At 44.5% G+C, this 18,406-nt stretch overlaps 1 protein-coding gene across 2 annotated transcripts in view; it reads right to left on the bottom strand.

The window, feature by feature from the left end:
• The window catches only part of LOC147678424 (calpain-5-like), a 122,955-nt gene that overhangs the window by 59,527 nt on the left and 45,022 nt on the right, over positions 1-18,406 (bottom strand). For both annotated transcript variants that reach the window (XM_086946021.1, XM_086946022.1), the window contains exons 2-4: positions 16,466-16,676; positions 3,331-3,462; positions 2,718-2,926 (exon numbers count right to left, since the gene is read on the bottom strand). In XM_086946021.1, coding sequence (XP_086802147.1) covers positions 2,718-2,926; positions 3,331-3,462; positions 16,466-16,630 — 506 coding nt within the window. In that variant the 5' untranslated portion in view covers positions 16,631-16,676. The remainder of the gene's footprint in view (positions 1-2,717; positions 2,927-3,330; positions 3,463-16,465; positions 16,677-18,406) is intronic.

The following is an 18,406-nucleotide window of genomic DNA, read 5'->3' as shown; positions in this document are numbered from 1 at the left end:
TGGTCATTGGCTGCCATACGTACAGAGTCTCATCTTGGTAGGGTACAGGACAGGCTATGGTGTTAGATTGTTGTACTGCTCGCTACTCATAACATTTACTGGTCCTCCTGTGTCAATCAGTGATTTGATGGTTGTTCCTGTCACCATCTCCTCACATATTGGTTGCAGCTTCCTGCCTGTTTCATTAGTGCTCTGCATGATATTGGATACATGTTTTGGCCTCCGACAGGTCTTCTTCATGGTCAGTGTGTGCCCACGATGAGCAGCATTTGGAGCTACATTGGTCCAAACCCTTAAGCACGAGGTTTCAGATTGCCGTCAATGGCATAGCCTTCACCTTCTTTCCTCGACTCCTCCCTTCGCTCGACCGACCCTTGTAAAATGATTCAGCTGCCCACAGATGGAGCATGTCTTTCCCTGGGCTGAACAGCTTCTCTAGTGGACGTTCTTCCCTTCCGCAATTTCGAAACTGGGCTCTGGTGTTGTGGACTTTTACGCTCATGTTGCGGATCGCCTTCGTATCGCATTGAGGACTTCCGTCTTGATGGTTGACTATTTACTTGGTTGTGAGATGGACTTGCTGGCCTTGAGAGCTATTTCCATTTCTCCTGTGTAGGATGTGGACAGGTCATGCATGTGTGAAAGGATTAGAATGTAATTGAGGCTTATTCCCGGCTGACACAGGATGAGGTCTCCCAACGTTACATATCTGCTACCTTGTATGAGCTGGGCCAGAATTTCTTTTGATTAATCATCATTGGTGAAAGTGCTCACTGTCTCATGTAAGTATTCATAGAACATATCAATGGATTCCCCTTCAGGCTGCTGCACGTACCACAGGTTAAAGTGTTCAAAGTCCAGGTGGAGTTGGGGATCAAAGTGCGTTCTCTTAGAGCTGTGTCATTGTAAGCCCCGGCACCAGGGAGATGTTTGAATAGATTGTATATTTTTTCCCCTGCATAGTGGGCCAACAAGGATCTTTTATTGGTTCTGTTAGTTTCTTGTGTTGCCCTGAAGTAGTTAATTAGGTAGGTGACTTTTCCAACATGGTGCAGCAGTGAACGGATCAGCTACCTCGCTGAACAAATATTTTTTTACGGAGTTTTTATATAGCGCAAACTTGACCCGGTATCAGGTATCAGAGTGCTTTACATAGCACCAGTTACGTTACATGAGGACACATTCATTTTTGTGAGGCACGGGGAGATTAATCGATTTGCTCAGAATCACAGGATGTTCAGTGTCATTGCCATGACTCGAACCCGGTTCCCCAGAGTAGAGGTCGACCGCCCTAGCCATTAGGCCAACTCCTCTCCCCAATGGCTGTAGAACCTGCTACCCAAAGATCTGACACCAAAAGGTTGTCCCCCCTCAAACCCCCTGGCACAACTTTGGGATCGTCTCCCATGTGTAGTGGTTAGGTTGCACGTCTGTGTACTTATTTTCTCCCACACAGAGTCTGGTGGGTGTGGCTCTGTGACAGCCACTTGGTTTGAGGCTTAGAGGGGATGCTTGTGCTGGCAGAATGATTCCTCTCTGTGACTCTTGCCTGGTCACGGCCTATGGCGCGATCATGCCTCTCCCTGGAGTGTAGTGCACAGGGCACTCTTGGCACAATGGACTGGTGGTGGCAGGGTGGCGCTGTGCAACGGGCCCTTCCGGGGCACATGGAGGGAGCTATTTGTGAGATAGAGCTAGGCACTGAATGGCACTGCCATGCAGTGTGGTTGTGTAGTGGCAAGATAGGGGATTTTCTGAAACTAGAGAATATTATACATAGCTGAGACCATAAACCTCACTTTTAATTGATAGGGATTCTGTCTCACTGCAAGTGTCTGGAGCACAGCCAAGCACTGCCAAGAGGGAGCTGTTCAGGGAGTGAAAGAGTCTTCACCCCTGGCAACAGAGGTGTGGCAGGCTGTATGTTGGAACTCAAGAAAACCCTAGCAGCTTTTGCGTACTGAGAGGAAACCAAATACCACCTGGAAGGAATCAGTCTCAATCTGGAACCTGGCCCGCTGTAGGATTCAGTACACTACCTACAAGTAAACCAGATACCTCATGTTGGGCAAACCATAACAAAGGTGCTCTAGTGGGAAAACTCTACACTTCCTTTGGGGACAATCAACCAGCTGAAAAAAGCACATACTACTTGATGTGGTAATTAGCTGCACTCTCCCATGCAGAAACTTATAAACACCTGGTGGGAGAGACAAGCAAGACACCACAGAGGGGAGAGTAGACCAAAGGGGGGGACTCAAACTGGCACATATGGGGGAAAAGAGTGCCCAACCAGGGGAAAACAGTTACCACCACAAAATAAATTATCCACCACCAGGAGGGACCACCTTGTATATGGATTAACCAGTTGCCATCAGGGAGATTAGACAGTTCAAAGGAAGGAAACCAGCTGCCACCCTAGCCTGGAATCTAGAAACCACACAGGAGGGTAACCACCCTATAATTGATCTGAAGCTGCCAACTTGGGGTGGAAACTAGCAGCTGGTCAGGAGTGATCCAGCCACTCAAGTGGCACCCACTGGCCACCAACATCTGCCTGGCCAAAATAGACACCATCTAGAGAGGAAGTGAATGACAACACATTAAAGAATTATGCACCATCTATGGTAAATAAGCTGCAACTCAGAGAAAGCAATACATAGGCAACGTACATTGCCTCAGACTCTCCGTAATGCTGGTCATGCGTCTCATCTTACTTGGCATACGCCTTCTCCAGCAAGGCACACCAGAACTCGTTGGGATCGGTGGAGCTGCAGAAGAGCAGGCGGCCATTCCTCGTGGGGAGCCGGTCATCGATGACCACATCCTGCCAGTTGCCAAACCTCCAGAAGCGGAAGTGGAAGATGCCAGCGTATTTCTCCGGCCGCTTGGGGTCCCAGTCCTGCTCCTTGTAGTTGGGAATCACCTGAGGGGGAGAGAAAGCAGTAATGGCATCTAGTGGGCATGCGAATGGATGGTGGCAGAGCAGGTCTGATAGAGCATGCACACTAGGTCCTTTGGAGAGAGAGAGAAAGAGCAAGGAGACTGGTGGACCAGGCATTTACTAGAGCAGCCAGTGAGGTTCCAAGAAAGACAACTGAGGGAGGAGTCAGGGAGAGGTGGAGTCAAGAGTACGTGAAAGGCACGAGCAGTGGACGTATGGAAAGCACACATAGGGCCACAGTTAGGAAGAAGAAATTTGAGAAGAGCACAGGAACTGGCAGTCTGGAATTAGCATAAGGAATAGGCATCAGAGAGGGAAATAAGCAGAGCCTGCCAGTAAAGGCCGCAGTCAGGAAGGAACAGTGATGCGAGTTCACAGGTTCTCACCTTCTTCCATACAGATGGCTCGGTGGCGAGACATGACGCTGCTGCCACCAGCCAGCAGTTGCCCAGGCTACCCTGGTGCAGGTCGCGGGAGCTGATGCCATCCACAAACAGCTGTGGGTTGGCGCAGATCTCCTACAAAGAGAACAGTCAGTGAGAGTGGCATATAGTTATGGCTTGTGTAGCCTACCAATTGGTACCCATCATCCCCTTTGCTGTAAGGTGGTGATCTCCACCGCACCTGCCTGTGAGCGGCGCCCGGCACCTCACCCTTTGCATGGTAGTGCAGATCTCTGCACCCTCTGCAGAGAGGCACCTATCACCTGCACAACAAATCACCTTCTGTAGGCCTGCACCTATGACCTCTTCTACTCTTGCCCTTGCCTCTAAGAAGGCATCACAGCCCTCATCTACAAGCGAGCATCATGTGGCCCTGATGAGAGTGCAGGAGTGGTGTTTCCGGATGCTCCAAACTCACATCTAACGCCTACTGCGGAGGTCCTCTACATATTGAAGTCCATATCCCATCTGCCTCGAGGACCATGGAGGTGAGACGTCGGTGTAAGTACCTACAGTAGAAGTTCTTCAAGAGGGGCAGAGTCCCTGTGAACATTTGTTATCTAAATCAAATGCCTCGGTTGTTCTGAGCAGAGGTACTCTGGGTTTGCAAGAATTGCCCACATCCAGTCACTCCCAAGATTAATAATAGGAAGCAGGCTCGAGGCTGAACTTTATAACACCAAGGCTGGAACCTAAGAACATAACAATGGTATATTTATTTAGAAATGTACCAGATGTATGCACATGAAAGAAAATCATGCAGTACAATCTGCGTCCACACAATAGAGTGGAAAGTAGGAGAAAGGGCGTTACTTTAGTTTTTGTTTGTTGAAAGGGAGGCTCTCCTTTGGACCTGCTTGGTAAAAGTCCAGTGACTGATGAACAATTTGTCCAGAAAAAAGCTAGCACATGTGTACTCTGGGGAGTTGCAAAAGAACTCTTTGCTGCTCCTGGAACTCAGTCGTGGCTCACATGACTCGCGGGTGGGGGGTTCGCATGGGATTTTTAAAAACTCACCTTACTGGGTCCCGCGCCACCTCCCCTACTTTTTTTTGCTGCTTTCCTGCTTTTCTGCCTCCGGCATGAACAGGAAGCAGGCAGCCTCCGTCCCCTAAGCCAATCGCAATGCTGCAATGTCTGCGTTGTGATTGGTGGGGACAGTGCCCTGCAAGGCGCCTATGGGGAGGCCATTTTCTCTATGTAGGCTGCATGAGAAAATGTGGAGTGTGCATTACTGGGTGGGTCGGCCTCAGAGGGCCGACCAAACAGTCAGGGCCCAAAGCATTGGGCAAGCCACTCCTCTCTGACCCACCCATCCGCCCGCAACCTGGCAGACCCTTCTGCTTTCTCGCAGCGTGAGAAGCAGAAACATAAAATGGTATTTAAAATACCATTTTATGTTTCTGCTTCTCGCACTGTGAGATAGCAGTGGGGTGATGCTCCTCCGCCCGAATGGAGGAGCCGCCCACGCTGGAACTGATAGTTACAATATTTACCTCTTACTTTGCTCCCTGGGTACGCCAATTTATATGTAAGGCAGTCCTGTGTCACAAAATAACCTTCACACCTCTCCACCAGGAGACAGCTATCAAATGGAGGGGTTACTTTCAATAGGCAACTCCCTTTGTCATTCTCTGATGTTTTCCACTGAAATCCATTCCTTCAACCCGTGTGTAAGGCCCATGCGTAGGGGTTTTATACTGAAGTTCGTGTGCTCAACACGCAGACAGCACATCCCATCAGACAGAGCAAAGTACTATACCAACACCATCAATGCAGTCAACAACAGAAGCAGACCACTGCTCAAGACAAGCACTGCATGAATCCCCTCCCAGACCCACCTGTTCATCACGCTACAGAAAAGTGCAATGCCCTCAAACTCTTCTTCAGTGAAAAAATAGATAAGAGCCATCGACAACACCAAGCCTGCTTCATTTCCTACACCCACTCCTTCCTGGAGAATCCTACGGTGGGCATCCTTCAAAGCCCTGTCTCTCCCAGATCTCACGGATGTACTCAACCCCCTCGAAGCCACTCACCTACCATTCATCAGCAAGGTCACTGAATTACCAGCCTATGCTTAGCTTCACTATAACGTCAATGCTAGCCATCTCCCACATGACTACCAATCTGGCTTCAGAACATGCTGTAACATCAAAATCGCTACCTTACACATCATAGACGATGCCCTCTTGACCACAGATGAAGAAGACCACTGCCTCCTGATATTGATGGACAAGTGTCTTCGACACAGTTGACGATCCCATCCTCATACGCACCCTGGAGTCTCAACCGGAAGTCACCGTCCATGTCCTTTACTGGTTCTACTCATACCTTTCCAAGTAACACCAATTTGTTCACCTGGGCACCTGCAGGTCCCAACTGATCCCCATCACCTGTGGCCTCTCTCAGTGCTCCATACGCCTCCTTTACATGGAGCCACTTGATGCTCGACTCACACAAAACAGCATCAAGATTCACCAATGTGCTGATGATACAAAACTCTACTTGAAAGTCTCCCGTGCTTCAGATATATAGGGCCTCAAACACAGCTTCAACATCACCCGGATCTGGATGTCCAGGGCTTACCTGAAGCTCAAGGCAGAATTCCCGTTATTTGGCAAGAACATCAAACAAGATGCAGTACAAACCTGACTCAATAACATGAACCTTGATGGCTTTAAACCCCCAACTTTCACTGAGTGCTGAATCACTTGGATTTAACCTCACTCACAAGGAACACACTGCCAAAAAACATAAAGAAGGCCTGGTACCAGCTCTCTCTTCAGAAGAACCGTTGATTCCAGAAAGCAACTTTAGATCTGCTGTTCAAGCCCTCTTACTCTCGCTTCTGGTGTTAATGCCGTATTCCATGGCGTCCCATACTCCAGTTTTGCACCCCTTGGGACATCCTCCACGCCGCAGCGCATTTGTTCAGGGCCTTAGAATTATTATCACATAACCCCCGTTGGCTTCCCTCGACAGGTTTACCATCTTCAACAGTGAGAGTAGACCATAGAAACCATTATTTATACTTCTATTTATTAGTTATATTTTTTTAATTTTTTAAGCTGGAACTGTGAAATTAAGCCTGGGAGACTTATAAAGGTACTTCTGTGGTGGCTTGGGTACCAGACAAAACTTTGGAAATTTTTGAAAGGTTTTGTTCCAAAGCCACAGAGCCAAGGACAACTAGCCTGAAAAATACCCAACCAGCAGATTGAATTTCAGATTTGTCTCCTGAAAGGCTCTAGCACAGTGATATTCAACGTACGGCCCGGGGACCGCATGTGGCCCTCTTGACCTTCACGTGCGGCCCCCTGGGCAGCAGCACTGGGCTGTTGTTTACTCCACACAGCACTAACATGAAGAAAAATGTTGAATATACAGCAAGAATTTCTTTAAAGGTTAATTGCAGTTAGGGGAAGGCAGTAACTAGGCCCTTACCTTTAGGAACACCCTCATTTTTAAAGACAGCAAATGCGTAAAAATACGATAGTCTTTTCAAAATTCAAAAAAGTGTATTTAATTGGCCTGTAGAACTATTTCACTTTAGTAAATCAAATTATAGCAGTGCATTCAGAAGTATTTTTCTTAAAGTGATGTTTTTTAAACATGAATTTAGAAACGTGCATGCGGGCCCACCCCCACCCTGACAACAATGCCGTTAGTGATCGCATCCAGGCACAGGACATGGTTTTGAACAGCACGCATCCTTAAGTCATGTATTTCAAGTTCCTCTTATATGATAATTAAGAAAATGGAAGGAAATTAAAATAAAACAATTGCCCTGGGTCATACAATTTGGTCAAGTGGAGAAGCCGGTATTCCTCCCATGTTTTCTGGTTTCACATTGCGCAATTTCGTTCAGCCACTAAATATTCATGCTTTGCTTCCCCGACACCGACTTTACACCCCTGCTGGCATCTGTGTGGCCCTCGGTAACACCAACGACCAATCTTTGCAGCGTCCAGGCAAATGTTTGTTACTAACCATGCTCTAGCACATCTTGGACCTTACAAACTTTTTGAAGCAAAAACCTCAAAAGCTCCAGAGCCTTAGCAGGCCCAACCTGCGGCAGGTATCTGACCAGCAGTTCCACCGCAGTGGCTACAATTCCAGATTTGTCACACAGGAAGACAACTTATTCGTCAAAAAAATTCCCTTATTGGTAGGACTTTGAAACTTTTTTGACCTTTGTGACTTCCAGACTTTTACTGGGACCAATCCACTTTTTGTATCCGACCAGGGCTCCGCCGTGGTCAGCTTCAAAGTGTTCTTAGATCCTGGTCTACCCCTTCAGTGGATTTTCATTGATGCTTTGGGCTTTTTGGTGCTATTGATATTTAAACCAGGTCTGGTGGCTCAGTGGATTATTGCCTCCACTGAAGGAGCCTGAGCTTTACCTCATGGTCGCAGGTTCAAATCCTGGCGGGTCCACTCAACCGTTCATCCATCTGAGGTCGATAAAATGAGTACCATTGAGTAGGGTAACAAGAAACATCTGTTATTCAGCGCCAAGGTACCTACGGGTGAACGTGCGCTTTTCAAATACTTATGTTATGTAAATATGTACAAATGTGGTTCTCTGGCACGCCTTACTGGATTGTTGTTGTTTTGGTCTTATTTTACTCATGAACTTTTTCTCTATATTTTAAAATTTGGTCTAGATTTTTATTGTGGCTTGTGTGATTTTTTCTACTGTGTATGCAATGCTTAAATACTTTCTACATTGCCTTTGATTTAAGCCTCACTTCTTCATGTCACGTTACCTGATATTGAGCACTGGTTAATTGTATTTACTTTATGTGCTATCTAGCAGGCGTCAGCCTTATCCTTGAAGGTGTACTCCACAAATAACAATTCTCTTTCCTACACCCTGGCAAAGTCATTTTGATGATGAAACACATTTCACAGCACCTGTGAAACATTTTCCATATTTCACATGTGCCTATATATAGGTGTTATTTAAAATACTGCACCCAAGGATGTAATATGCAAGTATGTAGAAAAAGCCTAAATAGGCCATTTAAATTTTTTTACAAATTACAAAAAATGAGTTCATAGCCAGTGCAATGTAGGTGCAAACACTGTCTCTTTTACGCATCTGATCAGGCACTTTGGCACACAATTAATTATTCATTATGAGCATGGCATCTATCTGTAAATAGGGTTGTGGTCCTAAACAACATCTCTTCCAACACATTTTAATGCATGGCTAAAAAGCGCTTTGTGGCCTTCCAACATGTTCTGAATTAAAAAGTAGGGAATTAAAGCGACAGAGAGGATAGATAACCTGGGAAACAGGTGAGGAGTTGGGGTTTTGGTCAAGGAAGGGGAATTCTCATCAACAATTGTTAGACTTTATAAACTATGCCATGGAAAGGCCCATTTTAAAAGAAGAGGCTTCAAATCTACAGCATCAGAGGCACAGTGAGTTCCCTCATTTGAGTGTTTGTTGCAGCCTGCTTCAAAGCAAAGGCTGCAACATGTAAAGCTTCCTGTCAAGCAACATGGCACACGCGTGTGCATCTGTGGTGTCATTAATAGACACGGTCTTCATTTGAGCTCGGTGAAGCTGTACGGCTGGATCAACCCCCAGGAGGCGAGACACCTTTGATCAAGGAGAAAACGCCATAACATCGACAATTCTGTTTTGTATCACCAAGGAATAATTTAAACCGGGAGGAAAGTCATTATCTTTGTACATGTCCTTTTGTTAGGAGTCCGAGTCCTGGTGGTGTCTTTAGAGCTTTTCAGCAGGAAGTTCATTTTGCAGGAGCAGGAAAACACTGCCAGTGTTTTCATAAAGAGTGCAGCAGCTGGCCTTCATGCAACCTTACACTAAAATAGGACTATTTAAAAAAAAACACAAAAAGACTGTAATTTACACCCAAAAGTCAAAGATCTGACTTTCAAGAGCAGTATTCCCGAAAGCAGAGGTCACTCCCAAAACTGAAGTGAACTCCAGTGTCGACTCCACTAAATATCTTTCTAGGAGTGCCCCTATGGGGGGGAACGTGCGCTTTACAAATACACATGTTATGTTATACCAGAAGACTGACTCGATCACAGTCCTCCAGGTCCCTAAAATGACCCGCTTGCAGGGAAGGAGTGACCAGCATAGGTCCAGGGTGGCCAGACACAGTATAGATTCTTAGGACATACACGTAAAATTAATTTGCAAGCACTGCATCTAAATGGGACTATTTTACATAAGTGGCATACTGAACATCTGGCAGGGAGCTCAGCTGACCCTCGTGGGCCACCGCTGTGGGGAAAGCAGGGGGTTTCCAAACAGACTTGTTGCCCTGAAGCGCCGATAGGAACGTGTAAGTGACATATCAGGAATGAGGAGGGCCCATACAGATCTGTGACAAGTGATGAATCATAGCATGGGGGTCTGAAATGCGACTGGGCAGTGTAAACATCTGATAAGTACCCCATACATCACTGAGGGTCAGGCTTTAAAACTTTAATAACAAGGTTTACCCTTGATAATACTAACCTGTCAGACTCAGGTGGGGGCGACGTTAATAGTAAGCATCACTCGCTGTTTAATACCGTGAGATGTTATTGGCCAGTGCAATGGTACTCATGTTATTGAGTTCGGACAGTTGAAAGACTGAGTCTGCTCTTCGGCCCTTCTTCGAAGGGACAGATTTGAACTCGGAGCAGCTACAGTTGTCGAAGAGGCTTTAGACGAAAGAATGGTCCATGGGGTGACAGAAGTCTGAAGAAAGACTTGGGCAGCAGGGCTATCGCTCAGGTAACTCGCTGCTCAGCTGTCAGTAAATCCACTAGCGGAGCTGAACTACACAAACTTCATATATCTCAGGTGTTACCTAGCCAAGAGGTTGCATTCATGTTGCCTACCGGTGTAGTCTTGAAAGGGACCAGTGTAATACTGGCCTCATGGGTTAGTAAAGAAAAAAAGTTAGTGGTGTTTAATCGACCCGGCCTCGGTACTTTATACAACATATTCTATCAAGAGGGGGTTCGTTTCGAACGCGAGTAGAGGGTAAAGAAATACATGCGATGCGCCGAACAAAACTGATCGAGAATTATGTTCAGAACGCCAGGTTGTAGTAGAATGTTAAGATTGTTTCTTTGAGATGTTTCTTTAAGATTGTATTGTATTGATTTGAACCACTTAGAGTGTTCTGGGCTCGAGATTCGTTCAGTGACAGCAGTTACTGAACGAACTCCGGGTTGACAGGACCCATAGAAATTGTGGGTGAATACCTTGGATTAAACGTCAAGTTCTTTTAACTTAAAAGACCATCAGACTCTTATTACACAGGTACCACCCCAGTTGAATAAAGAAAAAATAAAAATCAGAAAAATAAAACAATCCATTCCCATTACTCTCGGGGCCGGTGTTACTTTAAAGCCACTGACTGTACAGTGCAAATTTAAGGCGTACCCGCAACACCTCCTATGCCCACCGGAGGGAGCCAGATTGCAAGAAATAGCCTAGTAAAGGACTTGCTGCTACAGGAAAAGGCAATATTTACTAGTGAAAGCGAGAGCCGATGGCTCCCCTCTGTGTTGCATTCTTGCCTTTCCACTGCTTGTTTTTTTACTGTGATTACTATTGTGCTGGAACCTGGAATGTGTGATGCGTGCCTGCATCTTACATACTTGGTTCCAGATTCTTTCCCAACTGTGATTATTACCTTGTACCTGTTACCTAACGGATGTGCTGTGCTTCCCTCTATTTAACTTGGAATAAATTACCCTTTTTATACAAAGAGGCTACTTACTTTTTTACACTGGCGACGACGGACCTTCATCTATTTTCTGCCACATCTCTTCGAAGCACAGGAGCAGAAATTCAAAGAATCCACGTCATCAACCTCATAAAGCTCTTCACCTACTTCAGAAGTGAAGCGGAACTCTCTACACGGATTTTCCTTCAAATCCGGTCAAGCTGCACTAAGTATTTTACTTTTTAAAGATTTCTTCGTGTTTTCCTTGTTTCCTTCGTCAAAAAAACGGCATCTGCTCTACGTCAGCAAAGTGCCTGCCGTCTCCTATTGGCTACTGGTAACCAGCCTTTATGCACCTATCCAATCTGCTTTGGCCAACCTTCGCCATATCTCATTGGCTGCTGACAACCGGCCTTTGTGTGTCATCGCGTCATTCTGAATGATTGCACATTGCTTCACACAGGCTTACTGTGTTGCCTTGACAACGTCATTTCAAAGTGCGAAGGCTTTCTGCATTGGTCTCTTTAACGGCAGAGTCACTGTGTTTGCATTACACGAAGGATTTCCTCGTTTTCTGTGAGGAAAAGCGTGTACATCGACTGAAAACTGAAAACATTAAGGTACTGTTTGATAACATTGAAGACATTAAGGTACTGTTTGGAAAACATTAAGGCACTTGTTTTTTACTCTCAGTGTCTTACATTACTTGCTTCAAGACTGCTTTCACGTTCTAATACATTTATATTTTTGATCAAAAAGACTGTTTTCACGTTCTTACTCTTTGTGGAAATCTTCAGTGGATGTTTATTCTCCTTTATTAGACTGCCATCTACTGGATATTTTTGATATTTTTTTTTTTACTTTTGCTCCTTGTATTGTTCTCTGGCAATTATTTGACTATTATTTTAACATGCAATTTGATCCACCATCTAAGTTTTTACAGTCGAAGGGTGATCCACCCATCCCATGGGCAAGATGGAAGGAAGAATTTTTTACTTATCTAAAAGCCATGGATGGAGAACGCATGTCTGCAGAGAGAAAAAAGAACATATTTCTGCACTGTCTTGGCTCAGAAGGGCAATTAGTCTTCAGAACACTACCACCTGTAAGATCTGGGGGTGACACTAGTGTTTATGATGAAGCTGTGGCTAGAATTGAAGGCAGGTTCAAGCCTGTTACTAGTGTCGCTTTGAATAGATTTAAGTTTTATACCAGAGTCCAAGAGGAAAAAGAATGTTTTGATGATTTCCTTACAGCTCTACGTGCATTGTCATTACATTGTAATTTTGGTCTTATGACAGACGAAATGATCAGAGATCAGATCATTGTGCATGTAAAGAATAAGAAGGTTCAAGAGCAATTATGGATATTAGGTGATCCTAGTTTGGAAATAGCAATTAGTACTGCTAAGGCTCTTGAACAGTCCGATAAGTGGATAAAAACATTAGACAAAGCTTCTACTTCTTCCACCTCTTCAGGTAGTTCTACTTCTACTAGCGAAGTCAGTGTTGTCAAACCCCAGGAACAAAGAAATGTTGCACCTTCCAACAAAAATGATGGGAAGACCAGACAATTCTTTTGTTTTAGATGTGGAAATCCTGACCACATTGCTTCCTTTCCACAATGTCCTGCTATTTCTAGGCAATGCAATAAGTGTGGACGCTCTGGTCATTTTTCCAAAATGTGTAAAACTCCCGCAAGACCCTTCCAAGACACAAAGAAGTCTTCCTTTTCTTCATCTAAACGTCCTTCTGGTAATGTGTCTTATATCAATGATGATGCATGTAATGATCCTGATATTAAGGAGTTTGGTATTGTCATTGCTATACAGGAGTCGTTTGACTTATCCCAAGCTGATACTCTTTCCTCCCCAAAAAGCCCTGTAACCATTTTGGGTAAAGTGTTAGAACTAATGGTGGACTCCTGTTCTCCTTGGACCATTATCACACACGAGTATTGTGTTAAGTCTTTTGGAGATCTAATTGATGTTAATGCTTTATCGAAACCTGATATACGTGGTTACAACTTTGATGGGTCCAAGATCAACATCATTGGCTTTAAGGAAGTTATGCTCACTATCAAAAATAGTTCTGCTAATGTAAAGCTTTATATTGCATGGAAAGGTGTGAATGTTTTGGGGTGGAGGGACCAAGCGAGACTTGGTGTCTCTCTAAATCCTAGACTTAAAGATCCTGTGTTAGTTTTAGCTATATCTGGTGGTGATTCCACTGAATCATCTGAGTTCACTGAAATTTCTCGTGACTCCACAGAATCGTCTGAATTCACTGAAATTTCTCATACTTTTCCAAAAGTGTTTTCTGACAAGTTAGGCAAATTGAATGGATTTAGCCATAAGATTAAAGTTAAACCTAACTCTGTCCCTGTGAAACAGAAGTTAAGAGGAGTGCCTATTAGCATTAGGGACGAACTTAGAGATATGCTGGACACCATGGTGAAAGATGGCATAATTGAGGAAGTGGAATCATCCGAATGGGTTTCCCCCATTGTTTTAGCCATTAAACCTGATAAAAGTATTAGGCTATGTGTTGATCTAAGGGCACTCAACAAGAGCTTAGTTACAGACTGCCATCCACTTCCTAATATTAACGAAATGCTTTGCATGTTGGATGGGGCTAGCGTATTTTCAACATTAGACCTGAGATCTGCGTATCACCAGATCGAGCTCACTGAGGACTCCAAACAATTTACTGCATTTATTACCCCTCATGGGTTATTCCAATTCAAAAGAATGCCATTCGGTCTAGCTTCAGCGGCTTCAGTGTTTCAGAGAGCCATGTATCATATTTTTAAAGACCTGTCATTCGTTAAATGTTTTCAGGATGATATCCTTGTGTTTTCAAAGAATAACGATGAGCATCATATTCATCTTAAAGAGGTTTGTTCCAAGTTAGAACAATTTGGCTTGACCATTAAAGCCAGTAAGTGTAAGTTCTTCTGCAAATCCGTTGAGTATTTGGGACATACTCTCTCTGGGGAGGGGGTGGTACCGAAGAAGAATCTTGTTGACGCCATTATGAAGGCACCAGCCCCGGATAGTAAAGAGAAGTTACTTTCCTTCGCGGGGTTGTGCGAATATTATAGTAAATTCATTCAAAATTTCGCCAACAAGATGGAACCTTTAAGAGAGTTGACCAGAAGTTCAGCCAAGTTTGTCTGGACTGACAAGCAAGATATTGCTTTCAAGCAGATTAAGAGTGAGATTGTTAATGCCCCTACTCTTAAATCTTTCTGTATTAGTAAGAAATGTGTTATCACTGTTGATGCTAGTTTGTACGGCATTGGTGCTGTGTTGAGTCAAACTGCGGGTAAGGATGAATGGTGTGTAGCCTTTGCTTCCAGAACCTTGTCCCCCACTGAAAGGAGATACTCCGTTATTGAAAAGGAGCTACTAGCGTGTATTTGGGCTGTAGAACATTTTAGAAACTATGTCTGGGGAAACAGGTTTGTTTTGAGAACGGACCACAAACCGTTGGTTGGAATCCTATCCCCTGGTGGTGGTTGGAACTCGACAGCAAGGATTGCTCGTTTGTCTTCACGTCTTCAGGAATATGACTTCGAGATCATGTATGTTCCTGGGAAAAGCAATGTGACTGCAGATTTTTTGTCCAGGTTACCATGCAGTGTTGATAAGGTTTCTACCATTGACCAGGATGTTGATGTTGTTGCTTCTATTGATGATTGTATATCTCAGGAGTTTTCCACTTTATCCGAGGAGGAATGGTTTAAAGAAATGGGAAAGGATTCTGTTTGTCAACAAATCTTAGACTTTGTGAAGGGTGGATGGCCTAATGTCAAATCCATTCCCTCTGATTTGGCTTCCTTTTCCCAAGTTGCTTCGGAAATTGAGGAATTTGGTGGCTTTCTGTTCAAGACTGGCAAATTAATTCCCCCTGCTTCTTTGCAAGAGAAGATTTTGTTGTTAGCTCACCAAGGCCACATTGGTATGTCATCCATGAAACGCCTGGTTAGAGAAAACTTTTGGTGGCCTGGCATTGACAAAATGGTTGATAGGATGGTTAGGGAATGTTCTCAGTATATCAGCAGTGACAAAATGCTTCATTTGTCTTCGGCTCCCCTTAGACCTGTGGCTTGGCCCAAATTTCCTTGGCAAAAGGTGGCTTTTGACATCTCAGGCCCCTTTAAACAGTTGCCTTCCAATGCCCGCTTTGCCCTCGTTTTGGTTGATTACCATTCTAAATGGCCTGAAGTTAAGTTTGTAAATAGCATTTCTTCTCAAGTTGTTTTATTTTTTTTGAAAGAGACCTTTGCCAGGGAAGGTTTTCCAGAGACCTTTGTCACTGATAACGGTACACAACTCATCTCCTCTGAGGTTAAACAGTTTCTTGACTGCTGTGGTATTAAACATCATACTGTCTCTTTGTACGAGCCTAGGGAGAATGGTCAGGTGGAACGTTTTAATCGTGTCCTCAAAGATTGTATTTCTGGGATTGGTTCTTCTGACGATTCTTGGTTGGATGTTGTCAGGAAAAGACTTTGGGTCTACCGCATCACGCCTCATTCTGTCACTGGTGTGAGCCCTTTCAAACTCTTGAAGGGTAGAGAACCATCGTCTGTCATTTGCCCTTGGTGGGTCAAAAAGCTTAACAGGAATGACCCTAAGGTTGATATTGAAAGTGTTGCCAAACGTGTTGAAGATAAACAACAGTGTATGAAAGCTGCATTTGATTCTAAAATGAATGTTAAACTTCATGATTTTGTTGTTGGTGAGTGGGTGAGAGTAAAGAAACCTGGTTTTTTGGTTAAAGGCTTCTCCAAGTTTTTTCCTCCTATTAAAGTGGTCAAGGTATTTAAAAACTGTGTTGCCACACAAGATGGGAGGGTTTGGAACGTTCGTAGGGTTGCTAAATGTCCTGTTTCTTCTACCTCTCTTCCACCACCATCACAAGCGCAGATCAATATGCCTTCTCCCGCACATGTCAATGTTTCTCCTCATGTGCAAGTTAATGTACCACTCCAGAGTTTTGCTCGTAATGATTTGTCTGTTGCTTCTAGGGTTAAATCTGATGTTAGACCCAAGAAAACTCCTAGCAGGTATCTGTGTTAATTTTCTTTTTTTATTGGGGTAAGATGTGTTGCATTCTTGCCTTTCCACTGCTTGTTTTTTTACTGTGATTACTATTGTGCTGGAACCTGGAATGTGTGATGCGTGCCTGCATCTTACATACTTGGTTCCAGATTCTTTCCCAACTGTGATTATTACCTTGTACCTGTTACCTAACGGATGTGCTGTGCTTCCCTCTATTTAACTTGGAATAAATTACCCTTTTTATACAAAGAGGCTACTTACTTTTTTACACTCTGCCCTCTACTTCCACCAGTCTCACCTTTGGCCTCTTCCAGACCACGCCTTCGGGCGGGGCCCTGGTGTAGAAGAGGGTCTCGCTCGCAGCTGGGAAGAGCGAGTCCTCGAAGAGGGCGCGGCGCTGCAGGCAGGCCTTCTTCAGCTTGGCATAGTTCTGGCCTTTGTAGGGCACCACCGAGTTGGGCATCTCCCCTTGCAGACCTCAGGAGGGGCAGTAAAGCAGAGAGACGCACCTGCGAGACAGAGAGAGAGAAAATAAAGAACATGCAGCTGAATTATTCGAGCCCAGACACAAGCTTATCATACCTGAGAAATTCCTTCATGCTTGGCGGTCGTCCAAAATGGCATGGAAACATTAGCCTCATAGAATCCAAACAAAGACAACACACTTCCGGTCACACACCCTATACAGTGTAGTGTGCTGTTGTGACTTAACTGTAGCCATTCCTTTTCCTCAGCTACACCTTCCCTACTGATCAGTCAGGCTGAGTGCTGGAGTACTTGGTGATGAGTGGAATGCTAAATGCTTGGTGATGTCATAGAGTGCATGGGTGCCTGGTGATGTACTGAGTGTCAGTTGGAGTCTGCAGACTGGGCAGCAGGAAGGCTGCTCCTGGTGGGGCTGTTATCATCTACCTACTTGCCTGGAACTTACCTTGTAACTAACCTTAAATAACTCATCTATAGAATATACACCTCAGCTAGTGGACTTTGTATTAGAACAGTTACCCATATAGGCAAGTGCTTCAGCACCCCAGATAATGGTAGTAAGCGCTATGTAAATGTTGCAATACAATGCAACTAGCCTTAGGCCCAGACTCACGAAAAAAATACCCTTTTCGGACAATGTCATCTTTCGGATCCTGGTACTACACACTAACTTTCTAAAAACTACTATGACGCTCATTGGTTGGTGCTGTAGAAAAAAAATGCTACCAGCCCAACCTTATTATTTTAGGCAGGGTAGGGGGAGTGATAATTTGACAAAGATGAAAACAGACAATTGTGGCAGCACAGAAGGACAACAAGGCCAATCTTGCCCTCCGTTCCATGGGAAGACCACCAGACCTGTCCGGTCTTCCTTACAGACATGCAGCCAGACCCATCCAGTCTGGTCATTCCCTCCATGTGCAAACCTACAGGCCTATCCAACCATCCATCCATCCCTTGCAGATAATTGTGCCACACCCATTCAGTCTGGCCATTCCTTGCAAAAAAGTACTGCTGGGCCTATCCGGTCTCCCACCCTCAGAGATTTTTAAAGTCGAACCCATCAAGTTTGGCCATTCCCTGCAGATAGGCACCTCCAAGGCCCATCAACTTGCCTTTACCTTGTAGACAGTGGATCCAGACCCAGCTCTGGGCACGCATGGCCTCGTGTACAACATTTAACATTTTGTAAATCTGGGGGTTTGCAGCTGCTAAAACACTTAAACATGTACTAAACCTATTTAAAGATTTGGAAAAGGATTTCGGAAATGTTAAATGGGTTTAGGAAACATGAATAATTCACAATTTGAAAGGGGGTTTTGAGGGTGTTCCTTACAAATACTGATTCTTTTTGGTATGCATTAATGTTTTGTGACGGTAATCCAGTTGCAAAATGTTAACATTATACCACCAACCAAAAGGAGTAGCTCATTCGCTAATGGAAAGGGGACCCCAAGGGAACAGATAGATAAAAGACAGATAGATTAATTTCACTCAAATGAATTAAAATGTAAAATTATATATTTAATGAATGGTAAAGTCAGATTTTAAGTTACTAGTCTGAAAATCCCACTTTGAGAAAGTTGTCATTTTTCTGCCTAAACCAAATGAGCCATTCTGCCAATGTCAATTGTCACATGACTGTAAATGGCTCTCCTGTGGTTTTTTGTGTATTCCTTTCAGATATGGGGAACAAAAGGGGCTTGGGGTCGGCTGTTGCACTCCAGAGAAGGATGTCCTGGGGTTGTACTTC

Source organism: Lissotriton vulgaris, chromosome 12 (genome assembly GCF_964263255.1).
Source record: "Lissotriton vulgaris chromosome 12, aLisVul1.2, whole genome shotgun sequence".
In the NCBI taxonomy this organism is placed as follows: Eukaryota; Metazoa; Chordata; class Amphibia; order Caudata; family Salamandridae; genus Lissotriton; species Lissotriton vulgaris.
Note: the sequence above shows the minus strand (reverse complement) of the source record. Positions and strands in the feature narration are given on the sequence as shown.